Below are 18,794 nucleotides of genomic sequence, written 5' to 3' on the forward strand. Positions count from 1 at the left end.
TCCTTTTGTGTTTATTAACACATTAATATGTGTTTAAACACATATTGTGTTTAAACACATATTAATTGTGTTTAAACTAGATTTGTTAGAAAGTGAATTTCTGTTCTTCCTTGGCTTCCCATTTGGATGGTTTGGCTGGTTTCACTTGAAAACCAGTTTCTCCTGGCCTTGGAAGGACGTGGGTTCCCCCGCACTGAGTGACTGCAGTAAACCCTGAAAAGCCATCAGAACCCCAAGCACGACAGCCAGAGTGGATGAAAACCATCGTCATCTGATATTCAGACCAATATACAAATGCCAAAAAGAAGGAAGTAAAAGTACAGCCAGGCATGCTGTTCACATAAAATTTGCACAGTGCCTGGAGCTCAGGGCCGTACAGTCAATAGTTATGTTGGCCATAACACCTAGTCATACTATTGATGTGTTACGAGTCCCTTCCTCACAATAATTAATTTGATACAAATTCCCAGTGATGCTTGTTCCATATTGATTTTCCATATTACAATTTCATTCTCACATTGTTCAGAGAAATATGTAGGTAGTGGGTTATATTGTATTATTATCCTGTATTAAATGGGAAATAGGTGGGGCGTGGAAGAACTGAAAACATTATAGAAATGAATAAATGGTCAAGTGGAGAATATATTTTGTTAAATTTGTCTTGGAATCTTGGGTCACAAGAACTTCATCCCATGGTTTCTTTGCTGAGCATGTGGAGATGATGTTGTAAACATCAAAGTGTGTCAAGGAGTCCTGGCTGTTGTGGCTCAGTTGGCTGGAGCATCATATGTAGCTGAAGGGTTGTGGGTTCTATTCCTGGTCAGGGCATGTGCCTAGGTTGTGGGTTCGATCCCCGGTCCAGGCATGTGCAGGAGGCAGGGGTTGATGTTTCACTCTCACATTGATGTTTCTCTTTATCTTCTCTCCCCTCCCTTTCTCTCTTTCTAAAAATAATGAAAAAAATGTTCTTGAGAGGATAAAAAAAAGCGTTAAGGAGTTTGGGTTGCCGTGTGACTCATGTGGCTTCAGCTGTCCGTGCTGGTAGCAAAGATTAGCCGATGGCCTTCATGTTGGGTGCACAATGGAGAAAATCCCAGAGTGGGCACCCAGCTGGCCTGTGTTTTGATATGAATGTATTTACTTGTGGTCAGACTCCAGAGATCCATTTGTTTAGCAAAGCATCAAAAATCCAGATGAGCCAGAGTTATTATGAAAGCTGTGGTTAGCTGCTTCAGGGTGGCAGCAGCCGGATGCTCTACCCAGAACACTCTGCTTATGAATGGAGTTACTTCTCCCCGTGTAACAGCTGTCAGCTTCCACAGGTACATGACAGCATTCATTTGATTATTTACTCAATCACCCCCAACTACTGCAGAATGCTTACTGCGTGAGAGAGACTCTGCTGGGCTCTGGGACTCAATACCAGTCCCTGCTCTCAAGTTGCTTCCAGTCAGAAGGAGGGGACAGATCAGCTGTGATGCAGCATCAATACTGTCATCCTGGTCCAAACAAAATATCCAAGAAGGTATACATGACCAAGGGCCCTGTAGCCAATGTTTAACTCAATCATTGTTACTGGAAAATATCAGTGTTTTATCTTGGCACATATGCACTATAACAAAAAAGAATGAAATGTCTTTTCAAACTACCTAGTAAGTCAGCTTCAGTTTTTGATTTGGATATAAATTTTCCCTCCCTTGACAATCATAAATGTAGTTGATGAAGAAATTCCTATCACCTTTCTCTAAATGAGGGAGGTTATAGACATGTCTTTAAATGATAGGTACTTGCTGTTATCAATCCCTACTATAAAATCGGTATAGCGACCACACTTAGTTTCAGTTGACCTTTTTTTAGTTTATCATCTTAATTAAGTTCAGTCCCCCCTTCAACCTTTCAGCCTTATTGGTAACTGTTACTTTTCAGCAATTTTGAAGAGGTTACATTTTAAATGATTTTTTAAAAACCTCCCTGTTAATGGTTATTAACCTTACACACAGCAGATATTGTACTTCTGCATAATTAAAGGGATTGGCCAGAAAGTTTTTTCAGCATCCCATAGTCCCCAGAAGCCAGCTGAACTTTTATCTCTAGGTCTTCTTAAAATTAGACCCATTGCTTACAGCCAAGTAATACGGATTAGGGAAACGGTAATTTGGTCAAAATATCACCTCCTCAAGAATATAAATGGCAGCGTTTTCTCGCAATCCCAGGGTAGGTTTTGCATATCTGTTTTGAATCGCTTTAGCAAAGTTAAGTGATTTGGAATTGAATGCAGGCAGGTAGGCTGGTGAGACAGCCCAACGCTATTGCAGGTCAAGGAAAACACGTAAGTGGAGTCATCCCCGATTTGAATCCCCTTCATTGTAGAAACTCCAGCACCATTGGACTCTGAGCTTTGCTGCATCTTGTTATATGTATAGAAGTTCTAAAATCAATTTGATTTTCACTGGTATGATTCTCTGGTGTACTTAATATGCTGTGGATGGATTTCTGAGAAGAGTAAGAAGCAGTTACACTTCTCATGAATATATAGCGGATGAGGCACTCTGATTTATTATTCCATTCTATTTTAGAATATGCTCACGATTTTTTTAAAAAATAAAGGTAAAGAAGAGGAAAAGTTCTAAAAAGCATAGACTAGTGGATCTCTAAGTTTTAATTCTCCCACTAGATGACTTTGGGCAAGCCCTTTAACTATGTTGTACCTCAGTTTATTCACCTGTAAAATTTGATAATACCTCCCATCACTAAATTACTATTGACATTTTTATGAACAATGAATTTCAAGGTCTTGCAATATATGTATTTGAAATTAAATAATCTTCACATTTCAAATATCAGTTTCTTTTTATTTATGAAAAAGTCCCTTCTTTTGATCTTAAAATTTTTATATGAAACTCAAGGAAATGAAAGATGATGAAAAACTCTCCAGGAAATAAAAATTAAATAGCATGGATTGACAACAGAAGTTCTAAAACTCGAGAAAATTCTAAATGAACTCAAGATTCACTAATTAAAAGTATATAAAGATATTTGCCCTGGCTGGCATAGCTCAGTGGATTGAGCGTGGGCTGGGAACCAAAGTGTCCCAGGTTCAATTCCCAGCCAGGGTACATTCCTGGGTTGTAGGCCATAACCCCCAGCAACCACACATCGATGTTTCTCTCTCTCTCTCTCTCTCTCTCTCTCTCTCTATCTATCTATCTCCCTCCCTTCCCTCTCTAAAATGAGTAAATAAAATCTTTTTAAAAAGTATATAAAGATATTTATATACTTAGTCAAGAAGCAATGTATATGCAACTAACATTAAATTTTGATCATGAACTATAAAGTTTGCTGTGATTTTTAGTTTACTATAACCTCATTAGTATTAATTTTGCTCTCATTCCATTTTTACTTTTTGCCAACAAAGTTAATATTTAGTCATTTCATTCTCCAGCCCACCCTCTCCAGTGGTGCTGATTTTTTTTTTCTCTTCTGTTTTGTGACCTTGCTAAAGTGCCAAGTGTCACAGGGGAAGAGTTTAATGTACAACTTAACACCAAAGAATTAGCAGAAGTCCAAGTCCCACTGATAGAGGAAAAAATTATTTAACCTGGTTTTCTGTGTAATTGATTTTTTAATGTCTTAATGCAAAGCATTCCTAAAAACCTCTAAACCATAAGCTGTGCTGAATTTTGGTCATTGTGAAATGTCTTAGTTATACTAACTGTAGATTAACTTTGACCCCATCCAAATTTAAGATAGACTGTTAGGGAAAGAGAAAGTAAAAATTCCAGAAAGTCTAAGTGGAGGCCAGATCATACAACTAAGATTCATTATTAAAATTCAGAGTTTATTTAGGAATTCAATGTTACAAACGGAATCTCTGTTCAACAGGGGCTAGGCCCTGGGCAGAGGCTGTTGGGAGAGGAGAGGGCAGGACAGTGCACTGGGGATTATGGGCGGAGACTCTAGAATGACTGGCAGCTCATACCTTTCCTTTCAGGGCCTGCTCGCCTGCACCGGGTACATTAGGCAGCATATGAGTCCCCCCCAAATCTATGGAAACATCTGGACGTTTGACTGAAAGTTGTTATTCTTCATCCCAATGTTAGAGTACATGTGTATCTCATATACAGACACAGCCCCAAACCAAAACCGTTCCATTGACTAAATTTATCCTTCAGTATGCAATTAAATAGCATGCTTTCTCTTTATAAATGGAAATGTTTTCTCTAAATGTTTCCATCAAGTGTTGTCAACAGCAGTGCTGGGGTAACACAGAGGACCTTCCGGTGATAAGAAATTTGCTAGCCCCTGGGGCTGCTGGCTGGGCAGTGCCTCCGAGTGCTGGCTGTAAGCTCAAGATGGGATTTAATCGGGCAACAGTGAAGACAGGAGTAGCAGACCAAGTGGGGATGAAAGGAGAAGGAAGAAGAGAGGATGTATTTCCATAGGGGTAGATGGATGCCAAAGTTTTTATTCTTTATCCATATTTCATATCACACACTATGCACTTAGTATACCCTATACACATCCAGGCACTATTTTTAAATGATCTTATGTATCGAATTCAAGTTTAGCTGGAGAACCGTAATATCCATTTCATCAGCTTCTCCTCCTGCCCCGTGACCACCACCAACAGAACAGGTAATCTGGTCTACCCATTTGGCTCTTAAAACTAAATGAGCTCTACAAATGGCAGGCATTTTTTTCTGTTGGAGACAATGGCAGACATATTCATTAATATGTTCATGCCTTGGTTAAAATTCAGTTCTATGGTTTTGTTTATCTCTGAAGAAATTTAACAATGTCAGAGAGGAATAGAAATGGAAACATCACACACTTCCCCAGTAAACTGAAAATACAGAGTGAGCCTTAGAATACTCAAATGGGTGAAAATGTGCCTTTTCATTCATTGGAATGAGCTAGTGCTTAAAGACCCCTTATGCCCATGGAGGATTTACAGGAGCATTCGTGTGCGTTTCTTTCACAAAGCAGACTGAAGTAAGTGCAAGTGGGCATTTGTGGAGAGTATGTGCGCCCCTCCTGGGGTAGAGGTGATGGGGGTTTCCTGCAGGGCAGGACCAGACTTGATTTGTCAAGACACCAGGCTCTCAGGCACAGTGTGAAGTGGCAGAGGAGAGACAATCCTCACCTGGAACTTCAGCCCAGGAGAGAGTGACTTCGCAGAAGTTGGGAAAGGCTTCACAGAAGCGAAGAGACTGGGGTGGCATCCTGATTTGGGGTGGAGGGGGAGCAAAGGAGTGTGAGCACCTTAGGCAAGAGAAACAATGTAAGGTAGAGCCAGCACATATGAGAAGTAAAGGCCCAGCTAGAGTAAAGGGTCTGTGTTGGTGATAGACAGAGAAAGCTTGGTTCAGTCAACGGGACGAGGTTGTAAGAGAAGCTGGAGGCTCGGGGTGGGGGCGGAATGTAGAGCGGATCCCGTGGTGCGGACCAGGGGAGCCAATACTCATTCTTGAGCAGAGGTGTGCCGGCTGTGATATCTAAGAGAAAGTCATTACCTTCGTGCTTTGTAAAGTGGTGCTAATGAATCTATTGTGGGTTTTTTGGGGGATGGGGGTCCTCCCCACTTCGGATACTCCAGTCTCCTCATCTGACATTTACTGCTCGTGTCTGCTTCAGTTGGCATATTCTCACATCCATCGCTCTTGTACTTGCGGTTTCCCATGGCTATGTCAGGGCAGAAACGAGGGTGTGGTAGAACATTCGCCTGGAAAATGGGACCACCTGGGGCTGGAGGACCCCGGAGGGGACCAGGGAAGCAGGGACCACGGGACTCCTGGTTCTCTGGCCTCTACCACAGAGAAACTGGCAGAGATGCAGTTTCTCCGCTGTGAGGTGTTGCTGCCCCTCCCCTCCAGGGCGAGCAGGATTGGCGGGCAGTGAGGCAGGTCCCACTGAACTGGACCTGAGAACATGCGCACGTGGGGTGCAGACACAGCCCCGAGCAGACGCTTCTGGTCACAGCAGTCCACAGGATGCATTTTAGGCTGTGATTATCTACCACTCTCCAACTGTAAGCCACCCAACTGTCTTCCTTCACAGTCTGGCTTCAGATATATTTTCAACCAGACTTCTAAGAAAGAGGTTCTGTCCAAGTTATAATTTTCTCTCCTATAACCCTTCACAGGTAAGATCACTGTACCCCTCCACCCTACCTCTTTGTAACTTTTTTAAAGGGGGAATGTAGTGAGAAGAAAAGTACACATTTTAATTTTTGGATGTCTCCAAAGCCATTCTTTAATTTTAAAAAAGTAACCTGCATTTAACCCAATGGAATTGGTATAAAAATTGGAAGCTCATTGTCAATGAAATCTCATTTATTTAATCTAGTATTAGACTGCCTTTTCTGTTAACCAGATGGAAAACATTAGCAGTAATAGCGAACAAACATGTCCGGGCTCCCAGAGGTCATTTTTAACCACCATTAACAATCTGGGTTTTACAGATTAGTAATATACAAGAGGCAACGGTCCAGATACACAAAAGGCAGCTGAGTGTCTGCGCTTCTTCTTCACCTAGCATGCAACTATTTTTAAAAACCTTTTGCATGTGAAGCATTCAGATCTAAGCTCAGAGTCGGCAGATTTTACCCAGAATTGGAGTAAAATGTCTCTTTGAAATAGATACTGACGTAAAATATTAATAAAACCTCCACGAGCTGATGAAAAGAAAAGCTCATTATTAATGTCATCACTGGATTTGCCTATGGTTAATGTAGTTTCCATTTACCAGCCGTTTGTTTAATGGTTTCATCCCTCTGTAAGCCTTCTAATTGTGAAGCGGGAAAGAAATGCGTTTGAACATATTATAGTTTAATTTTTAAATTTAATTATCTAATTGAAATGTAATATAAGATAAACAATCCACAAAACACACCATTGCAACAAACAGAGTCGGGTCTAAAAATGTGAAAAGGACTTGGCTCCTAAAGCTGCCTATTCAGAAGCAAACTCTCTCGTTTAAATTGAGTTTTGAGTGGTGGGGGAAGGAGGAGAATGGTGAACTTTTATTATGCCCTGTAACTGGATGTAGAGGTATGTGCACTCTTGTTTCCCCTCTTGTTCAGACTCCGTGTTGTGTGGGTATGAAACGCCTACCCATTTAGCTGGTTACCTGAGACTAGAGCAAACATAGCCAGTACTGCAGATCACACGCCTTTATCTTCACTTCAAAATACCGTTATTTCTGGTTTGCATATTTATGGTTTGTTATCCAGCTTCATGTTACTCTTCTTTTGGATACTGGTATCTTATAGAAATTACATTGAGATCTATATTCACAATGGTTCACAGATATTTTCTCATTATTTTTTAAAGATTTTATTTATTTATTTTTAGAGAGAGGGGAGGGGAAGGAGAAAGAGAGGAAGAGAAATATCAATGTGTGTTTGCCCCTCACACACCCTCTACTGGGGACCTGGCCGGCAACCCAGGCATGTGGCCTGACTGGGAATTGAACCAACGATGCTTTGGTTCACAGGCTGGCACTCAATCCACTGAGCCACACCAGCCAAGGCTCATTATGTTATTAGATGGAGAAGAATGCCAAAGTATGAATGTTCAAAAGCCTATAGAGAGGGGTCATATCCAAGATGAGAATGGGAATGAGTCTGTGTAAATATGACCTTGGTAGTAGAGAAAACACCTGCCTGTAAGGACCTTATGGACACCAAAGACATTCTTGTCCTAATGATGGGGAACAGCGAAGCACCTTCTCGTAACTATACACATGTACAGGTATATTTGCATATATTATATTTACATGTATGTATTTATGTATACACACCTATACATGCACACACACATACCTGCACACACATATTCCCAAGAGCATTCGGGTGGGATGCAGAATCACAATTTACAATACCATGTTAAGGATTTTCCTGTCTGTCCTTGATGCCGTCCTGTCTTGCTGCTGCTTTGGGGAGAAATCCTGTCTCCCTCTTTGCAGGACTTTTTACCTTGACAGTGATATCTCCCCGTATTCCTCTAAGTGCCTGGGGCCATTACATTCTATTTCTTGCTGAGGAAGGGAAATGCATAATTTCTGAGGAAAGAATTGAAATGATCCATTTAGGCCTGTGCTATACAACTTCCTGGGGTTCCTTTCAGTGACAACGGAAAACCCTTTATTCAATACCTGTTATGGGTGCCCCACTGTGCTGGGCACGGCCATGCAAAAAAGCCAGAGCCCTACCTCCAAGTAGTGCACCACCAAGTGGGTGAGGTAGGGAAGTAAGCAAATGGCTCCAGGGACACAGAGAGAGCTAACTTGGGGGGTGGGGGGTGGTTCGAGTCAGTGAAACCTCAGAGCACTTTTGTCTGTACTGCACACCTCTTTGGAAAGCTTATTACATTGCATGGATAGTTGTGGATGACAAACTGAATTTTTTTTAAAAATTGAGAATGTCCTTGAATTAGGTTTTTCTTTTTTTTAAAGATTTATTTATTTATTTATTTATTTATTTATTTATTTTTAGAGAGGGGAGGGAGGGAGAAAGAGAGAGAGAAACATGAATGTGCAGTTGCTGGGGGTTATGGCCTGCAACCCTGGCATGTGCCCTGGCTGGGAATCGAACCTGTGATACTTTGGTTCGTAGCCCACGCTCAATCCACTGAGCTACGCCAGCCAGGGCTGACAAACAAAAATTTAAAAACAATTCTGGCTAGCTGAGTGATCGGATTTCTTTGGTTAATTTGTTTTCTGGATTATGTAGACTGAATTTATGAGTGTAGATAAATCCATTTTGCTAGCTCGCCATCATTGTAGGTAGCACATAAGCAAAACCGGTAAGAAAAACAATCTGACCTTTATCCCACAATATAGTTTTTATTGGTTAAAGCCAAGTAGTTAAGAAAGTATCGTCAAGCATGTGAATATCACAAAGTAATATAACTATTCCACATCTCTGCTTTAGGTTGTTTTTAAAAACAAACTATCACTTATTAGGAAATTGCTCCAGGCTTGGAAATTCTCTCCCAAGGACAACTAAAGCCCCCTCCCACCTCTGTTTCACTGCCCCGAGTTTGGGCAGCTCAAGGTGGCCGCAGGCTTCTGCTTCCACCGGCCTGCGGGCCTTCCAACAGTCCGCAGGAGACCTCCTCACTTCTGAAAGGAGAGGGACTCTGATCGGATTTCTTCCAGAAACGTTGACTGCTCAATCTCCTCTCTTGCCCGCTCTGGCAGTTCCCTTTGATGGAAAGGAGGGACAGTGGTGGGGGCTGGGAGGCGGGCCGACCTCAGGAACCCGCTGTCACAGAGCTGCCATCACAGGCTCCACAGACGGTGCCTCCTTCTCTCCAGCTCCCACCACGCTTCTGGGGAGTTGTACTCGAGCGAACGAGGACATTTGGTTCTGAGGACTTGCACTCTTTCGTTATAGCAAATTATGAGCTCTTTTGTAGGTGTTAAAAGAGAGTGAAGAGAAAAACCTTCAGAAAAGAGCCTACACAAAACTAATGATTTTTTCCTCCTTTCTTATTTTTTTAAGGTGAACACACACAAGAAACGAATTCACCTCATTCACTCAAAAAGGACGTAGAAAATATGGGGAAAGGTAAGAAAAGTTTTAACTCTGTGGAACTTAGCTTTAAAAGGCTATAGAGATAATAGGAGGATATTTTTGTTCTACACCATATTTTAAGCTTGACAAGCAACATATGAATAATATATGGACCATTGGGTGGATATAATTGAGATTAATGCATACTTATCAATCAATACATGACACTGTAATATAATACTTTAAAATAATATATTACATTGATTTATATTCATGGATTTCTGCACAAAATCTATCCTATGTCCATGCAACACTTTTTAAACTGGTAAAATATTTCTTCTTATAATAACAAATTGCCATATATAACAGTTCTCTGGAGAGTTATTTGTAAAGATTAGTAAAATGGCTCTTCTTTCTCCCTTTATTAGAAGAACTTCAGAAGGTTTTATTTGAACAAATAGATTTACGAAGACGACTAGAACAAGAATTCCAAGTGTTAAAAGGAAATACGTCTTTCCCAGTATTCAGTAAGAAATCATTTTTATTTCATTGCATTGCGATATGTGATGACGTTTCCATTATTAGGCTAAAGAACATGCTTCTGAGGATTAAGGGACTGTGTAAAGCACCACGCTCTCTCCCTGTGATCTCTGTCTGAATATCAGGGAATCTTAGTCTGTTATTTATTCTTTGAATCAGCTCACAGATGGAATTTCCTAGAAGAACCTTTGGTATTTATTGTACTGAGACATATGTATCAGTGAGTATGTATGGTGTATGCACATAAGTATTCTGAAGTATTTAGAGTGTATATTTTTCTAAAAAAAGAACTACTCATGTATTTTTATTTTCTAAGAAAAAAACCAAAAGAACAATTATGTTTTAGCCTCAGATCATGCTGGCTGGAGAGCTGCTTGGTGCTTGCAAAACATATAAATATGAAAATTTAACATTTAACAGTTCACTGTGTACATATTTGTTTTATTGATTGAAATTAGTATATTTTTAGTAGTTTTGGATTCTCCCTCCATATTTAATGTTAAAATTCCATTCCAACTCCAGTGGCAGGAGATATTGCAGCATAAAATCTCTTGGCTCTACTGCTGGAATCCTGGAATTTCAGGCTTAATGTAGGTGTCCAGATTTCTGAAATCCGCCAGCCCTGGTCTAGGTCATATTTGGACACATGTATCAAGCATAGTGTCTTTTCAACCTTGGTCATAGCTCTCTCTCCAGAGGAACTAGGAAAGAACAGAGTATGCAAACTTACATTTTGAATCATATAGATTCAATATTATTTTTTCTGGGATGCTTTTTCAGAATGTCAGCATGCCCCTTGTTTATTAGTCTGGACATCACAGAACACACACTGGCAATTCCTGTGCCAGAGCCATAGACCAGCATCTGGAAAAAAATTTTTCAGTAATTGTGACCATTTTAATAATGTCAGCATGAAGGTCTGCCTTCCCCAGGGCCTCTCCAATGTCAGCAGCAGCACCACTGAAAGCCACACACCCTCGAGTAGTGTTTTTGAGCGGCCCCAGGTGCCTGGTAGCATGTCAGATTGACTCCCACTAGAACACGTAGGAAGCAGAAGCGAAGAAGTTGCATGACAGAAAGACCTCAGACTGCAAGAAGTACCGGGGTCTGCCAAGTGTACGATCTCTTAGTACCCTCGAGGGAGGTTTGGAGCTCATGCTGGGTGCTTTGGTGCTTCGGGATTTTGAACTTGAAGAGTTCTGCCTGCTGGGGCTTAGAAGGAGATCGAATGGAAGAGAGTGCCCAGCAGCCTTTGATAGTGTATTAGGGGCACGTGACCTTTGGAGCTTTGAGAAAAAGAGACACTTTAAAGCTATCTTTGAAACCTTCAAAAGCAGATGCTTCCAAAGGATCCAGGGTTCTCTCGCTTCTAAAACCGCATCTCAAGAAAGGCCCCACCGTTCCTTGCCGGACTGAGCACACATGGAATGATTAGTCTCCCCGTAAGCTGACGTTGATCTGATCGTCAAGGTTGCGAGTCCCCGCTGTTAGGTCCAGCAGAGCAGGCTGAAGGCCCCCTGAAGCCCCCGCGTGCCCATTACCTCCCGTGAAGCCAGTGTAGCCATCATTTATGCCACTAATAAAAGCAAACTAATCATCTGAACAAATTAATTTATCATCATTTATACATTTTCCTCATTAACTTCTCTGTTATATACAACATGTCCATGTTTCTGGTTGTTGTTTTTTTTAAGTTAGAAGGTTATGGTCTTGATTCAGGTGTGTCATTCAGCCTTTTGATCTGAATTAAAATGAATCCACATACACGAAACACTTTAATTAAACAACAACAAAAATTTTCCCTCTTTTTATCTGCAGCATACGCCACTGACCAAGGAAGTGGTATGTGTGTGCCCATGTTTGAATAATGCGTGGTTTAGACACGCCACAAAGAGGCAGTTAATTTCACACCAACGACATAGCAAATGCACGTCACAGGCTGGTTAACTAAACGTGAGAGGCTGTGAGGACGGCAGGCGGACTTAGATTTACTCGGACGGAAAGGGGAAACAGAACTGTGTGCAGCTGTACGGGAAGAAAGCAGAGAGGAGTCCCGGCCAGAGTTTTGTAGAGCTTTGTACCAGGAGGTGGACACACACTCATAGCCACAGCACCTGCAGTCCAGTTCACGCAGGACACTGGGGACCTGGGCTAAGCCACTGCATGTGACAGGAATCCAGGCTCAAAAATCATTCGGCCACAGTGGTTTCAGGAAGGGGCTCTGCAACACCCTGGTTGCAGGACCTTGGGAGCTATGAAACGGGCTAGATAATTCCTGTCCCACAGGAAGACAGGAGGGTAAATGGGAGGGCCCACGGGGAGGGCTTCGCTCATCCCTAGTGCAGATCAGTGCCTAGTTATGTCAGCTGCCATGCTGATGGGGACAACCAAGCAGGAGGAGGAAGAGCGTATTGGCATTGAACTCTAGAAAAACATTTCTAAAATACGTCCAATTTCTGAGTTTCTCTTGGGATTCTTGTGGTTCTGAGGGTTAATGAGGACCACAGAGATGAATAAAAGTAAGGATAAAGATTACAGGAAGGAGGAGGAGAAAGGGCAGGGGGAAGAAGGAGGAGGAGGAGAAAGCAAGCCTGTATATTTGGAGGGGCAGAAATTGAGAGGAGGAGAAAGAACAAGAGATCTCTCTCTGCTGGGACGGAGGTTTCCAGAGCTGCTCTCTATAAATACTCTGCAAAATCCCGGTGGGGAAATACAGGGAAGAGGACAGAAGGGCAGGAACTGAAACGGCAGGGCCAGGCAAGCATTTCCCGTTAAGGCAGAGTCAGAGAAGCGCGGTGGTTAGTAGCAAGGGCCCCGGATTTGGACACCGACCCCTCCGAAGGAGCGCTAACCGCAGCTCTAAAACAATGCGACTACCTGCCTCGTGGGGTTGCTGAGAGGACTGCATGAGTGAAATGTGCAAAGTGTTTATTCAGCACAGTGACTGCTCCCTATAGCGTGAGCTGTGGCTACCATACAAAGTTTGATACTTGGAATGCTGCAGGGACTTTATGGTAAACCAGCTGATACCAGAAGCCAGAACTTCTGGAGATTTATTGGGCTGGAGTTAGCGAGGCTGGAACAGGTGGTGGAACTTGGTCAGATAGCAGACACTGCGTTCAGCTGGCAAACTGGGTAGGACGTGAGCCGAGAGGTCGGGAGGGCGTTGTAAGGAAAGGTGGGAGAAATGTAATCGAGACTTGGGTGGAAATATGGAAGGAAGTGTTTGGAGGAAATGGAAGAGGAAGCAGTCACCCTTACCAAGGTCAGTTTCTGATGACAGTGGGACAGGTGGTTGGTCACAGGTTCTGCAATGATAGTCACATTTAGATGGACAGGAGTGAATGGTGAGAGATCCTGCCCCCAACAGGCCACCATGGCAACTCCCGCACGAGTGACTGGGTGGGTGACATTCCCAGCTGTAAACCCAGAGTCATTTTTGCCACCACGCTGTGCCCTCCTCCCCTAGCGAATTTGTCTCTTCTTCCTTCCTTCTCCACGGCACCCTTCCTATACTGTAGCATTTTCTCTTTGCTATAGTCTTCCATTCTTTTCATTCTCTTCCCACCAGCCTTCAGCATAACCCTGGAGTCTAGCCCTGAACCCGGGACCTGCTGAAGGGTTGCTGGATGGGGTTCTGAATGGAGAAGGCCCTCACTCCCCCGCTCCTATGTCGCTGCAGTGGGTCCTCAGCTCCCTCCCCAACGTCAGCCCTTTCTGCTCTCTACCATCAGCCCAGTTTTCCCGAACCTCTGCCTTTGGCTCCAAGTCTTCCATTCAAGAAGCTATAGTGATTCCCTATCGCTGATTATACTGTACCTAATCCAACTCCCGATTTTCAAAACCTCCGTAATGGGCCCACCCTGCCTGTCCAGTCTTATTTCCACTTCTCCCCCTGCTCAGCTCCAGTTGGCCTGCAGTCTGTCTCTCCCTCACTTTCCCCCTCGGCATGCTGGGATTCTCTAAGTCTAGAATACCTTCCCTTGTCTAGGTCCTCCTCATCGTTTGGGGCACAGTTCAAGTTCCGCCCCATCCGGGGAGCCTTCCCACTTCTGCAGCAGGCACTCTTTGCTGCAGTCCTGTTTGTTTATTGTTAGTTCCGTGGGTGTTTTATGTTGCCTTCTCTCTGACTGTCTCACACATGCTACCCTCCGGCACCCCACAGCCATGTAAATAGGTTCAGGAGAGGACATTCTGTCGCTGCCCACACGGTGCCCGGCATATTGTGAGCGTGTAACACACTCTTAGTAAATGGTTGATAGAAATTTTGGCATCATATTCAAAGAGATTAAAACTGACAACAAAGGATGAGCTTGGATCACTGAAATCTGTTGTATAAGGAGATTAGCGAGGGCTCGAGGGTTCAGTCCTTGGATTTGCGGGTCTGATGACAAATTCGTGGCACTGGAGCAAGCTGAATAGAAAGGCCAGTCGGTCATGACAGGGATGGCCTAATGACTTGAGCTTTAGGAAAAACTTAAGTAGTAGATTTTGACAATGATATCATCATAGATTCTCATAAAGAATTACTCTTCCAAGTTTCTGATTAGGTTACGTCATTTTAAAAACAAACTACGTTTCGTCTACTTAAATATGTTTATCCCATCTTTCACCTGTGGCTGTTACTGGATTCCTTCTCTCTTCAGTGGTTTCCGGCCTTCCTCTCTCTTTTTGTAGCCTCCTCTGGAGGAGGGAAGATGGCAGACTTCCAAACACTGTACAGATCACAAGTCTCCGTCGTTGTTTAAAAGCAATGACAACAAAACGAAAACCATGTAAACGAAATGAGCCCCAAAGCCTATGGCTTGATGGGTAGGATCTCCTGGGGAAACCAGATGTACTGTGTGGGCTTTCTTATGTCTGGTCCCAGGAATGTAGGCTGGATACTTTTTATTGCTGTTTGGAAAATGCTTTGGCTTCTCAAACTGTGCACGTTTGCAGGGCGCAGCCCCTGCCCCGCGCTCGCCGGCAGACTGCGCCCCAGCATTTTCTCTCCGCTCCCTCCTTTCCTGCCGGTGGTTTCTAAAAATAGCTGGGTTTTAAGTGATTCCCATTAGAGAAATTGGCTTAATGATTTTTTCATCTCCAGTTAAATCGCGCCTTCATCAACCTTTAGAACATGGCAAAAATTTTAGTTTCTTTCCGTTTGAAAATTAACGATCTCTTTCATTCAAAAAGTAGGCCCATACTCGTTGCAGAAAATCTTAGCTGTACAGAAATACAAAGAAAAGGGAAAATTCATCCATAGTTTTATCGCCTAGAGATAACCAGTGTTAACATTTTGGAGCTTCAACCTTTTCAATGCATGTTAAATTTTCTTTCTTTAACAAAATGAAATTTTGTACACACCAGTTTTGGACCTTCATGTTTTCACCTAACGCGAAATTATTATTACACAGCAGTCAGAAATGAACTCTTATGTTGGACCTTAAAGATTATCTAAAGTTAGATGATGGACAACGTAACTAAATCTTTACACATATGTATGTTTATCTCCTTAAGACAAACAAAAAAAGCAGTGTGAAAGAATATGAACTTTTTAAAGCTCCTGATACATAATGTCAAGTTACTCTCCAGAAAGGCTGTGCTAATTTATACTCCTGTCCTTGGAATAGCACATGTCTCTCAATTTTTTGTTAAATGGAAAAAAATGGTATCTCATATTATTTCCTTTTCTTTCATTGCCACGGGTGCGGAGCACTTTGTGCATGCCTCTCATCCATTTGTATTTTTTTATGAAAGCTCATTATATTCTCTCCTTATGTTTTTTTTTAATTTTATTTATTAATTTTTTTAGAGAAAGGGGAAAGGAGGGAGAAAGAGAGGGAGAGAAACATCAGTGTGTGGTTGCCTCTCATGTAGCCCCCACTAAGGACCCAGCCCCCAACCCAGGCATGTGCCCTGACTGGGAATCGAACCAGCGACCCTTTAGTTTGCAGCCCAAGCTCAATTCACTGAGTTACACCACCCGGGCTCCTAATGGTCCTTTTGATGTGTCATTTTCCTATTGATTTATATGAACTCTTGATATACTAAAACATTAATTCCTTATCATGTTGTGAACATTCTTTTGTTTTAAATTTTGACTATGGTGTTTTGTGTTTTGAGAGTTTAATTTATTTGTAGTTTATTGTCATACCAAGTTTTATATATTTTTAAAACCAAATATATCAATCTTTCCCTTTTTGGTTTTTGTCCTTAATGCCCTTCCCCACCCCAGTCTTATAAAATATTCACCATTTTTTTCTAATACTTTAGTGGCTTCATTTTTTTTCATTTTAACTTAAATAATTATATTAAGTGTGCCCTCATAAAGCAAAAGCATGAATTAAATAAGGACCAGTTATCACCATTTCACTCTGAACTGCCCTAATCCTCTTCTGGAATCCGGGGACGTGGCCCCAGCAGTCAGCCTCAGGCGGCCCCTCATTCCTCATTCACCTCAGTTTACTATGTGTTCAGAGGCACCTCAGAACCCTAGAGGGACACAGGGGCCTAACCTGTGGAGGCTCAGAGGACAGTGCCCCCCTTCACAGAGGGGGACCTGCTTCGGGGATGTGCTCTGGTGTCTGGGAACCACACTGACCTTGCTGGAAGCACCTGGGCCCGGGCACAGGGCCAGTGGTGTCTGAACCAGGGCAGTGTGCAGAGTGCTGGTTCCCTGTTGCCCGACCCGCGACAGCATCCTGAGTGGTGGGGCGGGTGCCAGCCCCTCAGAGAGTGCCCCACCCCTCACTGGTGTCAGTGTAAGTCGCAGTCACCCACTCCCGCATGCCCAGTACGGGAAAGACAGGACTGGGTGCTTGGGGCCCCACCCAGCAGTTTACCTTGTCCCCAAATCGTTAAGCACTGGAGCCGGAAAGGACCTACAGAGCACGTGGTTCCGCACCCTTGTCTGTCCACACAAAGGCCTGCGCCCCACAGTGGGGTAGTCACACGGCACAACCCAGGCCTTTTGGGGGCACTTCAGCGCTCTTTCCACCCCTCGTTCGTTAACTACCTCCTGCCATGTGCCAAGCGAGCACCATGGTGGGCTTTGGGATTTTTACGTGTCTCAAAGTTACCTTACTGCCCTCCAAGAATTCACTGGTTAGCTGGGAGACAGATGTAGAACAACCTATCACAGTATATACTGTAATATATATTATGGGTGCGTTAACAGAGGTATGTACAGAGTATTAGAGGAATACAGAAAGGATGACTAATTCTGGCAGGAGGGAGCAGGGGAGTCAGAATTTTCTGGAAGTGATGGCCTTTCAGCTGGACTTGACAGAAACGGGAGCTATTTGCAGTAAGGACAAGGCCACAGCAGCGGCAAACGGAAAGAGGCTGGAAGAACAAGGCGTGTGGGGACTGGAGAGTGGCTGGAGGGTGAGGGGCCACAAGAGTTCCCACTGCCCCCTTGGCTGCAGGCAGCTGAACCACTGGCTATCCCCCACCCTCCTCCCATTTCATTGTGTGGAAGGCTGTTCTCCACATCTCTGCTCAAGCATTTCCTCCCCCTTCACACCCAGGGGGATAAGGGCTTCTCCCTTAACCATCGCATTCGACCACAAACTTAGCTGTAAAGCAGCACCTTTCCATCAAATTCAGAGGTAAAAGGAGGCATTGGGTCTTTTTAAAAAAATAAATTATAAAAGAACTGTGGAGATGATAAAAATATCAATGGTGGCCAAAAGTGGGGTGGAGAAAAGGGGTGAGCAGGACGAGCACAGAGGATTTCAGGGCAGTGAGACTCTCTGTCTGACACTACAGTGCTGGCCACATGCATTCTACATTTGTCCAAACCCTTCGAGGGTACGGCACCCAAAACACACCCTCATGTGGACTCTGGACTTTGGGGGATCGTGATGTGTCGATGTAGGGTCGTCCCTGACACCACATGTACCACTCCGGTGGGTGGTGTTGGTCACTGGGGAGACTGTGAGGGGGAACAGGAGTAGATGGGAAATTTCTGTACCTGGCCCCTAATTCTGTTGTGAACCTAAAACTGCTCTTTTAAAAGTCTTTAAAAATAAATAAATAAGAGATATATAGATAGACAGATAGATAGATAATGTGTTTGAGGTTGGGGGAAGGAATACAAATCGCATAGAAACGTAGAAGTCAATAACATAAAAAGAACAATGTTGTTAATGTCTAAGTGCCCAGCATCTCACGAGTAGTAAAGGATTTATTATCTTGAAAGCACTGGAAAGCCATCACAGATTTTCCAGCAGGAGAATGAGGGGGATTTGGAGAAGGCAGGACAGCAGGCCAGATGGTCAACTGGGAGACTCTTGCTTTGGGAGGCAACAGCGGCAGAGAGAGGAGGCGATGGAGGTAGAAGGTGCAGGACTCGCACCCCAGTTGTCTGAAGAGGCGGGGAAAAGCTGAGGACAGTGTTTCTGGTGTCTTTACGCTGCTGACCTGACTATCCACCCCAGATTCAGTGGGACATGGTGTTAATTTCTCATTTAAAGCAGAAAGAGCCAGTTAGCCAAGGCCACCCTTCTTAAAAGATCACAACTAGAGGATGCAACAACATGATAGATACATCGGGAAGTCATTTCTTCTATAAATGCAGTACGATCATTTGCATAATAATATTTCTTAACCGCCTCCCCGCCTTCTCACGCAGAGGCAAGGTCTGTAGAGCTGTACCAGGCCCAAGAGGGACCATAAAGTAAAGCCGAGTCCTGGCTGGCATAGCTCAGTGGATTGAGCGGGGGCTTCGAACCAAAGTGTCACAGGTTCG

The 18,794-nt window shown here is 43.4% G+C and overlaps 1 protein-coding gene across 1 annotated transcript in view; it reads left to right on the plus strand.

Annotated features, from left to right (window-relative positions):
• The window catches only part of SKOR2 (SKI family transcriptional corepressor 2), a 41,190-nt gene that overhangs the window by 7,112 nt on the left and 15,284 nt on the right, over window positions 1-18,794 (plus strand). The window contains exons 4-5 of the mRNA XM_028524918.2: window positions 9,506-9,571; window positions 9,946-10,044. Coding sequence (XP_028380719.1) covers window positions 9,506-9,571; window positions 9,946-10,044 — 165 coding nt within the window. The remainder of the gene's footprint in view (window positions 1-9,505; window positions 9,572-9,945; window positions 10,045-18,794) is intronic.

This window comes from Phyllostomus discolor, chromosome 9, assembly GCF_004126475.2.
Source record: "Phyllostomus discolor isolate MPI-MPIP mPhyDis1 chromosome 9, mPhyDis1.pri.v3, whole genome shotgun sequence".
Classification (NCBI taxonomy): domain Eukaryota; kingdom Metazoa; phylum Chordata; class Mammalia; order Chiroptera; family Phyllostomidae; genus Phyllostomus; species Phyllostomus discolor.